This window comes from Rhinatrema bivittatum, chromosome 2 (genome assembly GCF_901001135.1).
Source record: "Rhinatrema bivittatum chromosome 2, aRhiBiv1.1, whole genome shotgun sequence".
In the NCBI taxonomy this organism is placed as follows: Eukaryota; Metazoa; Chordata; class Amphibia; order Gymnophiona; family Rhinatrematidae; genus Rhinatrema; species Rhinatrema bivittatum.
In genome coordinates this window covers 189,350,959-189,368,079 of record NC_042616.1, presented here as the reverse complement: position 1 = coordinate 189,368,079, position 17,121 = coordinate 189,350,959, and the positions used below count along the sequence as shown (strand labels likewise).

Sequence of the window (17,121 nt, the reverse complement as noted above, 5' to 3'; positions counted from 1 at the left end):
TAAGAGATCTAAATTAGGGTTAGCACACCAATTAAGTTCTATGGTAAATTCTAGCTTAATTCATTTGCCACACCTGCCTTAAAACATGATATGTGTCATGCCTAAAAAAAAAGACCGTGCATCCTACTGTGCTCAGTCTCTGTCACTCACTGTCCAGCCTCCCCTTGTTTCCAACATTATTGAGAAAGTAATATTGAAACAACTCAAGTATTTTGTTCGTAATTCTAATTCCTTGTAGCACCATCAATCTGGTTTTCCAAGTCATTCATACTATGAGTCAGTATTGTTTGCTGTATGCAATGACATCTGACTTAGAGCAAATGCGAGGACTCACTTTTAGTTTTTATTGACATCAGCACAGCCTTTGTACCAGTGACCAAAAACTATTAATCCATCAACTTTTGAAATTTTATATTGAAGGTTTCATTCTGTCATGGTTTCAATTCTACCTTACAGATTGGGTCAGTAGGGTAAAATGGAGATGGGAACTTTCAGAAGCTAAATATACACTGTGGAGTTTCTTAGGGTTCTGTCATGTCTCCTTGCCTTTTTAATTTATTCTTGATCCCACTGGCAACTATGATTCAAAACTGGGGCTATAGTTGCTTTTTTGGCACAGATGATAACCAGGTTATGATATCTAGATCTACAATACCCCAAAGAGGTGTTGCATTTTAACCAATATCACAAAAAATAGTGGACCGGTGCACAGAACACACAGGTAAGGAAAACAAAAATATATAATTGTGTGCTGTGTTAACTCTTAATGTGGTTGCAAATAAACAATAAATTTAGAAAACTTCAAGAAAATGGATGTATCTTATCATTAATCAAATTGTAAAACTCATTTTAATCAGAGAATGTCCTTTACAAGTGTAAATCTATTCAAGCAAAAATCCCCAGTCTTGTGCAGGTTAAGCAATTGCTCAATGAATGGATGTCCCCCGTCACGGGACCATATTTCACAAGGCTGCATCGGGAGGGACAAATGCAGACTGAATATGTTTCAGGTATACTCTAAACAAAATCAAACGAAATAGCAGTAAATTGCAAATCTACAGAAAAGGGCATAAAGCAAGAGGTATATGGAAGACATACATACCTAATTCAAAAGGAACTGTATTTAATATTGTAAAGAGATATCAGTAAGAAAAAGAAGAGAATTTTTTATATGTATACATAAGTCCAATACTTACATGAGAAACAATATAACAATATTCCAAATCAGAAAGAAGAAACGAAAACCACTAAGTTTATTATTGAGTATGGGAGAAATGTATTGAAAAATGGGAGAAAGAAAGAGAACTGCCACACATCCATTTAAGGGGCTAGGTGAGCTTCAGAACAATAGAGGGCACAAAACCATTTTAAAACAGCTCAACAATTAGAAGACAGAGAGAACATGAATACATGCTATACCTGAATCATGTTGATAGACTAAATATTAATGATAGTGATGACCCATACAACTTTTCCTTTTTTTAGACTGCTTGAATTGTTTTGATTCCAACTTACATTTCACTCACTCTGTATCTCAGCCACAGCATCCCTTTCTTAGATATCATGATTACCCTGAATGATGGCCTCTTATCTACTTCCATCTATCGCAAGTCTACTGACTGCAACACTTTGTTACAAATCACCAGTGATCATCCACGTCCTCTAAGGAACAACATACCTACAGACCAATTTCTACGCTTGCATCTTTTATTAGGGGTGTGCATTCATTTCCTACGTATTTGTAATCCGCAACGTATAGGGCCATATTTGTTGTATTCCTGGGGAAGCGAAATGTATCATGATTCCCCACAAATACAATGAATCTTCACCGAATTATTCGGTCGTCTAAAGGAGCCAATTTAAACAAACCCCCCACCCTCCTGACCCCCCCTAAGACTTACCAAAACTCCCTGGTGGTCCAGCGGGGGGTCCGGGAGCCATCTCCTGCACTCACACCCTCGGCTGCCAGTATTCAAAATGGCGCTGATAGCCTTTGCCCTTACTATGTCACAGGGGCTACCGGTGCCATTGGTCAGCCCCTGTTACATGGTAGAAGCATAAGTTGGTGCCGGCCATCCATTGCTCCTACCATGTGACAGGGACTGACCGATGGCACCGGTAGCCACTGTGACATAGTAAGGGCAAAGGCTATCGGCGCCATTTTGATTACTGGCAGCCGACGGCCCGAGTTCAGGAGATCACTCCTGGACCCCCGCTGGACCACCAGAGACTTTTGGCAAGTCTTGGGGGACTCTCCTGACCCCCACAAGACTTGCCAAAACTCCAGCGGGGGTCAGGTCTTTTTTTAAGCCTAAAGGAAGAAGAATGTTTACACAAAAGTATTTCCATTATCAGTACATTGTGAATATTATTGCACCACTGGGTCAAAGCAGGCTCATCTGGTTGCCTCCAGACACAAAATGGCGGTGGCTGCCAAGATAAAAACTTTGTTGATCCATAATTGTTATTTCAAAGTTCCCAATGAAGAAGTAGGAAATATGCCAAATAATGCTATCTGGGGTGAAAGAGGAATGTGGAGGTCCAGTATAGCACCAATGTATAGAAAAGCCTTGGGCAGCCGTGGGTGGATACTGAGTCCATCCAATAGCATGGGGGCCATATTACACGTGGTATACGTGCGTCTGGTACAGTCAATTTAGCAATTATTAGATTCATTCTTAAACAGTTCCCTACATTACTTTCAAAAAATCCTGTGGAATTGGACATAAAACTAATTTCCATTGTAATATCTAAACTCTAACATGTCTCTTGATAAATTGCTGGCATCTCATGGATATTTTCTAGTTAATAAAATCAGTTTATTTTCTTTTTTCCTTGAATAGAAGAATGCAGGATTGTGGAAAGTAAAATTCAGAGTTTGAATGAAAAATAACTAATTGCAGTCACTTGATCTGTGACATTTATTTCAATTTACAGAACAGAAACCATAAAAGCTCCATGCCACTGTACCAATTTATCTTACCATAGAATATCTCAGACTGATAAGTTAGTTTAGTTTGCATACCCAATTTGTTCTGGACCGTACTCTGCTAAGACTGCCAAAAATGCATTGCCGCTTTAGTATAGATTTCAAACAGTGACTTAAATCTGAAATCCTTTGTGCACCTGTAATAATACAGTAAGCCATCTTGTTCCATTAACTGGTAGAACCTGATGGACAAAAAATATATATCAAATTAACTCCCAGTAAGGAACATGGTATTGCAGCATTCTGGTCACTCCTATTCAAACTCAGCAATCCACAGTGATGCGTTTTGTGGCTCACCCCAATGCCACCGTCACTGCCGGCATGACAGGACACTGTCGGCTTCTTTTAGCATGCGCTGATGCTTGGCTTCTTAAAGGGCTCACGGTGGGAAAACACCTGCTGCACCCTAAGATGATGTCAGTACCTCCTCCTATAAAAGTCTGGTCCAGATCCTTTCTGATGTCTCAGCAACAAGTCCAGCTACTTTGTAGTGCATGTTATGAACCTGCTCCTGTCTCATCTGCCCAGCCTGTTCCTGCGCCATCTGCCCAGTCTGATCCTACCTCATCAGCCCCGCTTGACCCAGCTCCTGCTCTGCCTCACTCTTTTCCAGCTCCTCAGCAGATACTTAGTACTGAACTCTGCCTGGACCCTCCTCTTGCTTGATAGCCGCCTGCCTCTGACCACTGCTTGGAACCTCATCTCACCTGACAGCTGCCTGTCTTCGAACTCTGCCTGGACCCTTGTCTCAATTATTAGCTGCCCACCTTTAACCCTAGCCTGGCTCTGAACTCCGCTACCTTGCCTACTCTCAGAGACAATCCTAAATCCTGCCGCCCCAGAACCCAAAGGCTCAATCCGAAGGGAGCAAGAGCTGGTATAGGTGCTGCTTCACTCCGGTCTCTGCTATGCCAGGGTCTGACTGATAGCAGTGAGAACCTGCAGGGTACCTCCCCACAGGTTGAGACAATCTCACCCCAGTCCAAGGATCCACAGACACAACAGTTTCCTGAGGCCATGGACTCAGTGGACTTGTCTTCATTCTAAGTGATTCCAGGTTAGGCTTCAAGAGCAACAGGGTATCTTGGGACAACTCTCAGCAGCCATGGACCACCTTAACCTTTGACTGGATGTTCTGACTTCAGCCTCCACTCTTTCTCCATCTGTAGCCATTCCCACACATCATGCATCAGTTAACTGGCCAGTTGCTCAGCTCTGTGCCTCTTCTCTACTTGGGGGATACCAAATGATATTGGGGATTCTTCAACTAATGCAGGATGCACTTGCAGCTTCAGGCAGCTCTATTCCCAAATGATCAATGTAAGAAAATGTTCATCCTCTCCTTGCCGGATGGCCTCACTCTGGCATGGGCTTTTCCTCTCTGGGAGCAAGAGAATCTCATTTTACTAGACCTCCTTGCCTTCTTGGAGCAGTTTCATTCTGTATTTGAAGAACCCAGGCGACCAATGGCTTCAGAATTGTTCCACATCTGCCAAGGTGAATATGCTGTGGAATTCTGAACCCTGGCCTTGGAGCTCAATTGGTGCAAGGATATTCTGCCTCTTGGGGAGGATAAAAATTGAGCTTGAAGCCCTGGCGTTACCGGATTCCTTGGAGGATTTTATCACTTTGACTTTCAAGATCGACCACTGTCTGCAGGAGAGGGCTAGGGAGACTCATCCGGTATGCAAGTCCTTCACTTTGGCTCCATGTTTTCAATGCCTGCCTACACCGGTTTCCACTCTGCCAGCAGAGCCTGAAGTCACTGAATATGCCATACAGCTAGGTCATTGTAAGCTCGCTCCCATGGAGAGGCTCCATCGCAAAGAACATGAGCTTTGTACTGTGCGGCCACATGTCACCTCATCGTTCAGTATCCCGAGATGTTGGGAAATTTAAATGTCCAAGCTCAACTGGGGAGGTGATCCTAGATCTTATTGTTCTTGTTCCCCAACTTCTGGTACCTGTCACCCTGGAAATTGGCCCAACATCCTTCTCAACACAGGCCTTCATCGACTCCCAAGCCAGAGGGAACTTCATCCTCCAGGACCTTGTACAACAGCTCCAGACACCTACATTGTCATTGCTGCAACCCCTCACAATTTCCTCACCCAGACAACTGCACCCCTTAAACTCCATTCTGGCCTGTTGCTCACTGAAAATATTATCTTTCATGTCATCCCCCGGGAAGTTAATCCAGTGATTATAGGCCTGCCCTGGCTTCATCAGTACCAGCCCCAATTTGACTGGTCTATGCTGCTAACTCTATGATTGTGGCTTCAACGCTACCCAGGCTTCTGCCCCAGTACTTGGATTTCCAGGATGTCTTCTCTAAGAAAAGCACAGAAACATTGCCGCCCCTATCGCCCATATGATTACAGCATAGAACTCCTTCCCAAAACATCACCTCCTCAGGGCCGAATCTACCCACTCTCGCTACCTGAGATGTAAGGCATGACTGAAAACATCAGAGACAACATTGCCAGAAGATTTATTCGACCGTCATCTTCTCCAGAAGGCATTGGGTTCTTCTTTGTGGTTAAGAAGGATAGATTCCTTAGGCCATGCATAGATTAAACAGCCTAAATTCCATTATGAAGAAGAATCGGTACCCTCTGCCATTGATCATAGAACTCTTTGATCGCCCTCAGGGTACCAAGATTTTTATGACACTGGATCTCTGAGATGCCAATAATCTTATCTGCATCAAGGCTGGGGATGAGTGGAAGACTGCTTTCAACACATGGGATGGGCACTTTGAATATTTGGTGATGCCTATTGGCCTCTGTAATGCCCCTGCAATCTTCCAGAATATGGTTAATGACATTTTTCATGACCATTTCTATACTTGTGTGGCCATATACCTGAATGATATCTTGATCTTTTCCTAAACTCTGACTTCTCATCATAGATTCATCAGAAAGGTCCTATAGCAACTCCGTAAAAGTAACCTGTATGTCAAGCTTGAGATGTGTCTTTTCGAGCAAGATGAGCTCCATCTTTTGGGATACATAGTCTCAAGGGTTAGATTCTACATGGTCCCAACTAAACTAAATGTTGTCCTGGAGTGGCCTTGTCCAGTTGGGATACGACTATCCAAAGGTTACTGGGTTTCATCAATTATTATTCCAATTTATCCTTGGCTATTCCACCTTGGCGGCACCTCTCACTGCTTTTACTTGCAAGGGCACCAATACTTGGAACTGGATGCCAGAGGCTCTCGAGGCCTTCCAGGAACTAAAAACTGCCATCGCCCTAGGGCCTTGTCTGCACCACCCGGAACCAACCCAGCCCTTTGTGCTCAAGGTGGAAGCCTCCACCCTGGGGGTAGGGGCTGTCCTCAGCTGGCACAATAGTGAAGGTGCATTCCTCTCATGCCTCTTCTTCTCTAAGAAATTTTCGCCTGCAGAACGTGACTATGGTATTAGAGACCAGGAACTCTTGGCCATTAAATTGGCCTTACAGGAGTGGCGCCATCTTTTTGAAGGAACCCAACATCACGTCACCATATATACAAATTTGGAGTACTTTCACAAGGCCCAGCAGCTCAACCCCAGACAGGTCCTCTGGTCCCTCTTTTTCGTCTGCTTCAATTTCGAGTTACAAACCCATCCAACATCCAAGAACCAGCGATCAGACACCTTGTCTCATTCCTTCCAGACCGAGGACCTGCTGGAAGCTCCTAAACCTATCATTGATCCCGCCAAGATATTCCTGGCTGCCGCCATACTGGTTCCTCCTGGGAAGACCGTGGTAACCTCATGTCTGTGTGAGAAAATGTTACAATGGGTTTATGACACTCAGGTTGCAGGACATCTCAGAGTGGCAGTAACCCTCAAATTACTCCAACACCACTACTGCTGGCCTCACATAAAACATGATGTTAAGGACTATGTCAACTCATACCCTACCTGTGCCCAGAAAAAATCCTTGCTAGCTGACCTTGGGGGCTGTTACAGCCATTACCAGCCCCCAGGGAACCCTGGACCCACTTGTCCACAGATTTTATCATGGACCAACTTCTCTCTTATGGCGCTATTCTTGATTTGGGTGGTAATAGATCGCTTTTCCAAGATGACATATTATGTTCCCCTGCCAGGTCTTCCTTCCTCACCATAACTGGCACATTTCTTCACACATCACATCTTCCACCTACACGGCTAGCCTGACAACATTCTTTCAGATAGGAGTGTGAAATTTACCACTCACCATTGGTGACCTCTCTGCAAGAAATTTGGGATCACCCTAGACTAAGTTACCATCTATCACCTCCAAGGCAATGGACAAGTGGAACACACTAGTCAGACATTTATGACCTTTCTAAGCTCTTATGTTAATGAGTACCAGGATAACTAGACCTCTTTGATTCCATGGGCTGAATTTTCCCACAATAATCGGGTCAATACCACCACCAGATCTTCCCCCTTTCACACTGTTTACTGGAAGCAACTTCAGATACCCTTGCCTACAGCCCTAATCTCTGCCAAGAAACTTTGGAGGCTCTGGGAACAAACCAATGTCCTGATCAACAAGGCTGTCACAGAAGCTAAAAGACTTGCCAATGCCAAAATGAGATCAGCCCCTCAACTCAAGGTAAGAGACAAGGTATGGCTAAGCACCAAACACCTATGCCTCAACATCCCCTCATTACACTTGGCACCTCGCTTCATAGGATCGTTCTAGTGATATGGCAACTAGATCCCATCACCAATCAATGAAACTACCTCCCACTCTGAGGATTCATAATTCCTTCCATGTCTCTGTACTTAAACCTCTAGTACTTTCATGGCCAAACACACTGTTCCAGAACCCAAGAAAATCGACTCTGAAGAAGATACGGTATATGAAGTCCAACAAATCTTAGACTCCTGCAAGAAGGTTAACAAGGTGGAATACTTGATCTCTTGGAAACATTATGGCCTAGAGCAGTGGTTCTCAACCTTTTTCTGTCGGGACACACCTGACAGATGGTTCTCACATGCGTGACACACTGAACATGTAACCATCACTAGGCTAAATGTAAACAAACACTCTGCATTCCACAGGAACCCCCTTGACCCCCAACAATGGGTGCAGAGCAGAACTAGGACATTCCCCGTTCAATTTACCATACATGAAAAGATATTTCTGGTGACATCTCAATAACAGCAACATAAACACTCTCTCCTACCAGGTGCAATAGCCCTCCTTATGAAAAACAGTAATTTACCACCAATGCATGTTCTATTGAGAAAACACAACAAATAATATTGATACAAATGCCTACATGCTAGTAAAATACTTTACCTCGGTCACACACATAGAATCAACCTTCACCAAGTACAGAAAGACCACAAATTACAAATATGGAAACAGAAACTGGAATGGAAACCCAAAAAAGCCACTCTGCATTCTGTGCAAAACAAAAATATAGCACCTATCAGACTTCCAGGATGTGAAATAATGTACACAAACTAATGTGCACAAAGTTACACTTGCATTATGGAACTCAAACAGTAACAACCCTACCTATGAAAATGCAACACTGCAAAAATTACACCAGGCCCTAAACATCAATACACCTCCTATTAGGAAAACAGTAGGGATGTGCAGGCAAAAAGTTTTCGTTGCGTACGTGATCCGTATTCGTGGGGGGTCAATTCCGTTTCATGCGGAAGTATGGAGAATTCAATAAGTTGTCGATCTGTAAATACGTTACTACTAAATTAACTACAACCCCCCACCCTCCTGACCCCCCCAAGACTTACCAAAACTCCCTGGTGGTCCAGCGGTGGGGTCCGGGAACTCACTCAGACCCTCGGTGCTAGTTTCATAATGGCGCTGATAGCCTTTGTCACAGGGGCTACCGGTGCCATTGGTCAGCCCCTGTCACATGGCCATCGGCGCCATCTTTATTTATTTATTTATTTATTTATTGTTTTTGTTATACCGAGTTTCATGATAGGCATCACATCAACCCTGATCTTATGTCGTCAGCTTTGCTTGACCCAACTTCTACTCCACTTCCCGCTCTCCTAACTCCTAACTCTTGTGCTCCTACCATGTGACATGGGCTGACCAATGGCACCGGTAGCCCCTGTGACATAGTATGGGCAAAGGCTATCGGCGCCATTTTGAGTCCTGGCGTCGGACGGCAGGTCGCTCCAGGACCCCCGTTGGACCCACAGGGACTTTTGGCCAGCTTGGGGGGGGCCTCCTGACCCCCACAAGACTTGCCAAAAGTCCAGCGGGGGTCTGGGAGCGACCTCCTTTCACGCCGTCCGTCCGATCCCAATACTCAAAATGGCACCGATCGCCTTTGCCCTCACTATGACGGTGATCGGCGCCATTTTGAGACTCAAAATCGCCGTCCCGCCAATACTCAAAATGGCGCCGATCGCCTTTGCCCTCACTATGACGGCGATCGGAACCCCCCAAGCCACGCTACTGACCCCAACACCACCATTGTCACCAACGCAGTAGGACATTGCCAGCTACCTTTAGCATGTGCACACGCCAGCACTTGGCTTCTTAACGGACCCACAGTGGCAAAACCTCTGCGGCGCCCTTAGATGATGTCAATACCTCCTCCTTTAAAAGGCTCGCGAGATGCCCTTCTGATGCCTCAGCAACAGTTCTAGAAACTTTGTAGTGCATGTTGCTAGCATGTTCCTGCCTCATCTGCCTAGCCTTTTCCTGCCTTGTCTGCCCAGCCTGATCTTATGTCGTCAGCTTTGCTTGACCCAACTTCTACTCCACTTCCCGCTCTCCTAACTCCTCAGATAGATAACTGGTACTGATCACTGCTTGAATCCTCATCTCGCCTGGCAGCTGCCTGCCTCCGACCTTTGCCTGGACCCTCATCTTGACTGCTAGTTTTCCGCTTTTAACCCTATCCTTTTTCTGGACTCCTCTACCTTGCCTACTCCCAGAGACCCTCACCTATGCCCTGGCAGCCCCGACATCCAAAGGCTCAACCTGAGGGGAACGATGGCTGGTATAGGTGAAGCCTCATTCTGGTCTCTGCCACGCTAGGGTCCGCCTGATGGTGGTAAGAGCCTATGGGCCCTTCCCCACAGGTTGAGCCAATCTCAACAGACGCAACACACAGCATGTGTGCAGTAGGTGCTTCAAGACTGTAGTATCAGAAGGACAGACAAAGACCAGATTATACATTGCAAAATAATATTTTAGAAGAAAATACATACATAAATAAATACATTTTATTTTTTGCCTTCAAACTGTTGTTTTTATTATATTAATCAGTATCTGGGCTTCTTTAAATTAAAAAAAAATTGTTGTAATGCCCTTTAAAATATGCTGATATTGAGAACAATTTTTCCCTGGGTAAATAAAGATTTACTCCCAAGTAAAAGGGCTATCTGAAACTTGTCTTTTCTTTTCCCAACTGAAATTATGCATGTTGCTCTTCAGCATACATATATTACCTGCATTTTGAAAATCTACCCCATAGAAATTTTCAGAGTGAAAGACTACACATATTTTCTCTTTGAAAACTTGCATAAAGACTGCAGGAAAATGGACCAACAGACTTTGCACCAATAGGACAGTTTTAAAATTGCCCCCTTTATGGAGCCATTATATCAGATTCACTTTAACTTATGTGTAAGAAGTCCAAAGAATGGTTTCCCATTATTGCTGCCTAGTTAATGGTTTATTTTGTTAATCACTGATATTTTTATACTTGTTTACAAAAAGGTTCCAAATACCCAAAGATACTGTACCTTGTTTGTATATATAACGCTATATGTTAAGGTAATTAAGTCAAATTTCTCTTACATTCTTCCCTTACACAAGTTAGATATGTTTTATTTTGGCTCTTTCTAGATGGGTGGACCTATAGTTTTGATCAATGAGGAAATATTTTAATTGTGTAGTTTGTTCTCCTCTAGCTTGGCTTGGAGAAGACGTGGCAGATGAACACGTCATGTGTGGTGGAATGCCCAGTAAACTGTCAACTCTCTGAGTGGTCTTCCTGGTCTGAGTGCTCTCAAGCCTGTGGCCTTTCAGGTTAGTAGCTGGGGAGAAGAAAAGTTCAGACAAGTATACATGATTGGGATGAAATGAAATCCGTTCTGATCTGGGAACACAAGATCAGTATCTTGTGTACTAAATGTGCACTACAAATTTGTTATGCTAACATAAGTGCACATTTCTTAGCACAACACTAGAAGTAAGTGTAATTTTTGATGTACTGAGTTACTGTTATGCAGAGTACATATGCCCTCAAAGTCCTGAAGTAAAGTAAACAAGGTCTTTAAAATGTATATACATGCTTAGGAAACCTCTGACTTAATGTTCGCCCGAGCTAACCTGCCCAAAATAAAGGGTTGATAAGTACTAGGGATGTGCATTCGCTTGCGACGAAATAGGAAATATAGATGATATTTTCTATTTCGTCACGGTTCGGGGGGACCCCGAAACAATAGGAAACCCATGAAATTTCATGTGGTTTTAATATCGTTTTCGGGGGGGAGAGAAAAAGGGCACATTAAAAAAAAAACCCAATCCCACCCCAACCCTTCAGATTTAATTAATTACAATCCCCTATCCTCCCAACCCCCCCCCCCCCCCAAAACTTGCCCAAAGTCCCTGGTGGTCCAGCGGGGGTCCCGGAAGTGATCTCCCTCTCTCGGGTCATCAGCTGCCACTAATCAAAATGGCACCAATGGCCCTTTGCCCTTACCATGTGACAGGGGCTATCGATGCCATTGGCCGGCCCCAGTCATATGGTAGGAACAATGGATGGCGGGACCCTGGCTGGACCACCAGGGACTTTAGGCAAGTTTTGAGGGGGTCGGGAGGGTGGGGGATTGTAATTAATTAAATCTGAAGAGTGGGGGGGGGGGTTTCAGTTTGGGACAGCCGAAAAAAAATCGGCCCAAACCATGGGAAACAAAATTTCCTGTGGTGGGCCGATAACGAAGCCCGAACCAAAAGGTTCGGCCAAATCACATCTCTAATAAGTACAAAGGGTACTCTCATCTCTGACCCAACATTCAAAAAAATGTCTTCTCAGCCCTGCTCATCTTCTTCACTCCTTCTCCACAAAGAATAAAGAGACCCAGTTTCCTCCAATCTTCCCAAGGCAACAAATCCATTTCAGGGTTTTCCACTCTACCTTCTACCTCTCTAACTGGCAGTAGAAGACAGACCTCATTCCTACTGGCTTGAATGTCTAAATTTCAAAGGCACTCATATCAACTGAAACCATTTGGATTGGACATTGGCCACTGTAATCTACATATGGGTCATAGAGTACAGCACTGGCAGGTGGAACCATTTGGGAGAACTTTGCTAGTCCCAATAGATGAGTTCATTATTATGCTATGTAACAGTTTAGACTATATGAGCACACTAACTTGAAAGCACCCACATAGGCATTAAGCAGCACTAGGTTTCCCCAGTATTAGGGTCTTAGTACATCAGGGGATGTTTAATGTATTTGCTAACCATAGTATATTATTAGTACATGCCAAAATTATGCAGTAGACATCAGAACTAATTAACATTAAAACATCAATCTTATGTTTTGTTGCTCAGAGCTTTCTAACTACATTAACGATTATTCTAAAGCTTTATGGGGTAGATTTTAAAAGCCCTGCGCACCGGCGTGCCTATTTTTCATAGGCCACCGGTGCACGCAAAGCCCTGGGATGTGCGTAAGTCCCGGGGCTTCGTAAAAGGGACGGAAGGGGGCTTGTCCGGGGGCGTGTCGGCAGTCCGGGGGTGTGTCTGGCGGCGTGTCTTGGGTCAAGGAGCGGTCCGAGGTGGGTCCAGGGGCATGGCGACGGTTCGGGGGAGGGCTGGGGGTGGCGGTCCCGAGTCCCCCGGCACTGCGGCCTATGCCGGGGGATGGCGAGGTGGCGCGTGCAAGTTACGCCTGCCTCAGGCAGGCATAACTTGTACAACAAAGGTAGGAGGGAGATTTAGGTAGGGCTGGGGGTGGGTTAGATAGGGGAAGGGAGGGGAAGGTGGGGGGACGCAGAAGGAAAGTTCCCTCTGAGGCCGCTCCTATTTCAGAGAGACCTCGGAGGGAACGGAGGCAGGTTGCGTGGCACGGCGTGCGCAGGCTGCCGATTTTGCGCAGCCTTGCGCATGCTGACCCCGGATTTTAAAAGATACGCACGGCTACACGCGTATGTTTTAAAATCCGGCGTACTTTTGTTTGTGCTGGTTGCGCGAACAAAAGTACACGTGTGCATACTTTTTAAAAATCTGCCCCTGTATATAAACACATGTATCCTTGTAATGAGACCTAATGGTTATCTTTAATAGGTGATGACTAAATTTCCAAACCTAATACTAAATTTAAAACTTTGTTCACTTTCTATCAGACAAATATCTGCAATCAAATCTAGTTCTTGAAAATTGAGCATAAGTCATCATCTCACTATGAACACTGATGTTAAGGAATCTATCTATAATCCCCTTTTTACAGGGCAGTCCCTGTAAAAGATAAGGGGTCACTTTCAAATCCTGTAGGGTAGGAAAAAGCTGACTAATTCTGAATCAGGATTCTACAGTAGGGGGACATTTTTTATTTTTTTTCTGCTTTCAGATTAGTGCAATAATTTTGTCTTAGGAAAAACGTGCTACTCTGAAGTTAGCTAGGCTAACCCCGGGATTCATCATTCTGTCAGGAAAGGGGCGGGGGGCAATAATGTACAGCCAACTGCATCACAGCGCTGCATTTTCACCTGCCACAGTTGTCACTGAGCCACAAACTATTGTCCCCATAGCGCCACTGCAAAAGGTGGTGTTATTTCTGGCGATACTGCTAGCAGTAATGTGTAAAACATTATCACCCAGAATGGTACCAGCATAAATTTTTTTTCCCTGCCCAAACCCCATGCTAACCCCACCCCTTTCCCTCATTTATATGTTATAGTCGCGATGCAGTAGTTATCGTGTGCATTAGGGTGTTATCACATGCAATAACGCTCTAACACACGCAATAACATCCCATCGCGTTTTAATGGATGACCTGTAAGTGATTTGTTGAATATTTGTAGACGTGTGTAATACTTAGAGAGCCCTATTCAGCAAGCTAGCAAGCAGGTGACTTATCCAGATTAGCTGAATATATCTGGAAAACTTTAGGACAGCCTTTCAGCCTGACCAGAGCTACCTGCATAAATATAGCCAGGTAGCACTAAATATCAGCACTGTCCAGTTTTATCACATGCCGAAAACACCTCCAGCCGTGGCTTTCTTCCTTCCAGTTAATTTGGTCTAGGCAACGATTTCTCTGGACAAAATTCACCTATTCAGCAGGGGAAGGGGGCATAATTTAAACCACAAAGTTGTATCAGGCTATCTCCTAAAGTTACAAAAAAATAGGAAGGTATATTAAGCAGGCACCATGTAAGCAAATAACAAAAAACTATAAAGTGCCTGAATAAATTTAACAATATATTTTATTAACAAGACAGTCAAATATAAAAATTACACACAACACCCATATATGCACATACAAAATTGCATTACTATAACAGTTCACACATTCCCAACTAAGGACCATAGCTTCGCTGATAAAGACGGCTTCTTCAGGGGAATCGATAACACACGCAACTGAAATTTCTGCAAATGCACCCAATATAACACATTATCACAAAATTTATATAAAAACATTAAAATATATTTAAAGGTTTAGCTGCCTATAGGGTCGTGGTATTATATCATTATTAATTTGCAAAATTGCTATATAACAGTGCAGAAAACAACAGCCATAAAGCTGCATATTAGAATTTTCACATGTACTTTAAAAATCAGCTGCTTGTGTAGTCCTAATGTTGAACTGCTATTGATTTCCAAAAACATTGGATAATGGATATCTGCAATAACAAAACAAAAACAAAGAAATTAAAACAAAAATTTCTCTGTAACAAAAATCTCATAGCCTAAGTCCACATAAGGATAAAAAATCCCACTTACGCAGTTGACCACAAAGCTGTATTACCCACATTTTTACCACACCATCATATACCCAAACTATAAGCAGCCTTTGAAAAAATAAAATGAGATCTCATTTCAAAACTCATAATAAAGCAATTCAAAAAAGTCTGATAATGCAAACCATTGAACACTGCCAAAAACATAATACTACTTACAAGAAAGTATCACGGTAGAGAATTCTCCAATATGTTTTTCCAATACCTCTAACATGGCGTCAGCAGTAACAAGATGCCAAGCATGCGTGTCCCACATCATTGTTGGCTTTTAAATAGGAAGGAAAGTCAGAGGACCCGCCTCCTCATAGCAATAAATTGAAATCAAACAATGAATAACTAAGCTACCCCGCACCGATTCATTCACAAAAATATATTCCATTCAATATCTCAGTTAAACCCATTGGGTTCCAAAGTATTCCATTAACTCCTAAAGTTAGCCAAACAGATCATTTGTATATTGACCTCATTAATTTTAAGGGGGATTTGTTTTTGAAAGCCTTACATTTTTGACAAATGCAAAATATATGATGTAAGCAAAAAATATAAATCCTATCATAAAATATTAAGCAAGACTTACAATTAAGACCTGTTACTACTGGATGTAAAATTGTTAGAAGTGCTAAAATGGATCAAACCAAAAGTACCTCTATTCCAGCATCCCATTTCTGACAGTGGCAACTAATGGGTGCAAGAGAAGGTACATACGATCAGTAAATGTGTTACATTATTAATTACTGTCATATCCTTTCAGTTTCCAATGTTTTTAGTATAGAGAAGCATTCACCCCAGCTTGCATTTCTGCCTTGTCTTCCATTAATTTGTCAAATCCCCTTTTTGAAAAATGCACTGCTTCTGAATTTTACATTTTCACTCTAAGGCCCAGTAGTCTATTGTACTAAAATGAAAGCTATAGTCTTAGGAAATTGCAGATATTAGAAGATTGTGATTATTTTAATGTATTTATACAAGGTAAATAATTTGAGTTTTTATTTCTCTTTTTTGTAAGGAAAAATGTTACGGAGGAGGACAGTAACACAACCATTCCAAGGGGATGGTAGACCTTGTCCCTCACAGATGGAGCAATCCAAGCCTTGCCCAGTGAAACCTTGTTATCAATGGAAATATGGCCAGTGGTCTGAATGCAAAGTTGAGGTATATTCTGGAGCATTTTAAAATGTTTTTTAAGTACACATGTTGTTTATTGTGGGTATGTATAACACAGAGCAAACAGAGCTGCACTATGGGGTAGATTTTATAACATGCGCACGCGGCCTACATGTGCGCACACTACCCGGTGCGCGCACATGTACGCCCGATTTTATAACATGCGAGCACAGGCTGCCGGCATGTGATCCCTCGACACAGCAGCAATGGCCACTGTGTTGCAGGCCTCTGGCCCCGCCCTGCCCACACCCTGCCCACGCCCCGCCCCTTTTGTAAAGCCCCGGGACTTACGCATGCCGTCGGGCCTTTTTAAAATAGGCCCGGCGCGTGTAAGGCCGATTATGCACGTAAATCCTCCGGATTTACGCGCATAACCTTTTGAAAATCAGGCCCTATATGTTTAGAATAACCCACCAAATCCCACTTTAATTTTGCTTTGTTTTTTTAGCAATAAAATTCCACTTGAAGTAAAATAAGTATTTAACCCCAACAATATTATAATAATACAGTTATGGATGCTTGTCTATCTGTGGAGATATACTCGAACAGAGACTGCAAGATAGCAGTATCCTATTATAATATGTAGAGCCCCACTAGAACTCCACTAAGAGGAATATTCCATCTGTGTAGGGGGATGAGAAGTATCCCCAGTGCTTTATAGCTCCCTCATCTGGGCTGCTGCATAATGTTCTGGTTCGGTAAGAAACAGAAACAACATCATCTGAAAGTGTGGACTTTTAATTGGACTTTTAGGAGGCAGGATGGTATTAACCCTCTTATTTTGGGGAAAGAAGACCTTTGGGACTTATTGTTTAAGGTCTGGGTTAGAAAGGTTAGAATGGTGTCTTCTTCCCATTTTTAGCAAACATTTCCTCTTTTTGGAATGTGTGTTGAAGGAAGTTTTTATCCACCCTCCCCTCTTTTGATTCAGTTATTGAAAACTTGTTTTCACTTTTGTTTGCTAACTAAATTACCATGGCCAAGACATTTATCAACCATCATCGAAAGAGGAGT

General features: G+C 43.2%; 1 protein-coding gene across 3 annotated transcripts in view; it reads left to right on the top strand.

The window, feature by feature from the left end:
• Nucleotides 1–17,121, top strand: part of THSD7A (thrombospondin type 1 domain containing 7A) — an 862,000-nt gene that overhangs the window by 767,903 nt on the left and 76,976 nt on the right. For all 3 annotated transcript variants that reach the window (XM_029588974.1, XM_029588975.1, XM_029588973.1), the window contains 2 exons: nucleotides 10,882–10,999; nucleotides 15,950–16,095. In XM_029588974.1, coding sequence (XP_029444834.1) covers nucleotides 10,882–10,999; nucleotides 15,950–16,095 — 264 coding nt within the window. The remainder of the gene's footprint in view (nucleotides 1–10,881; nucleotides 11,000–15,949; nucleotides 16,096–17,121) is intronic.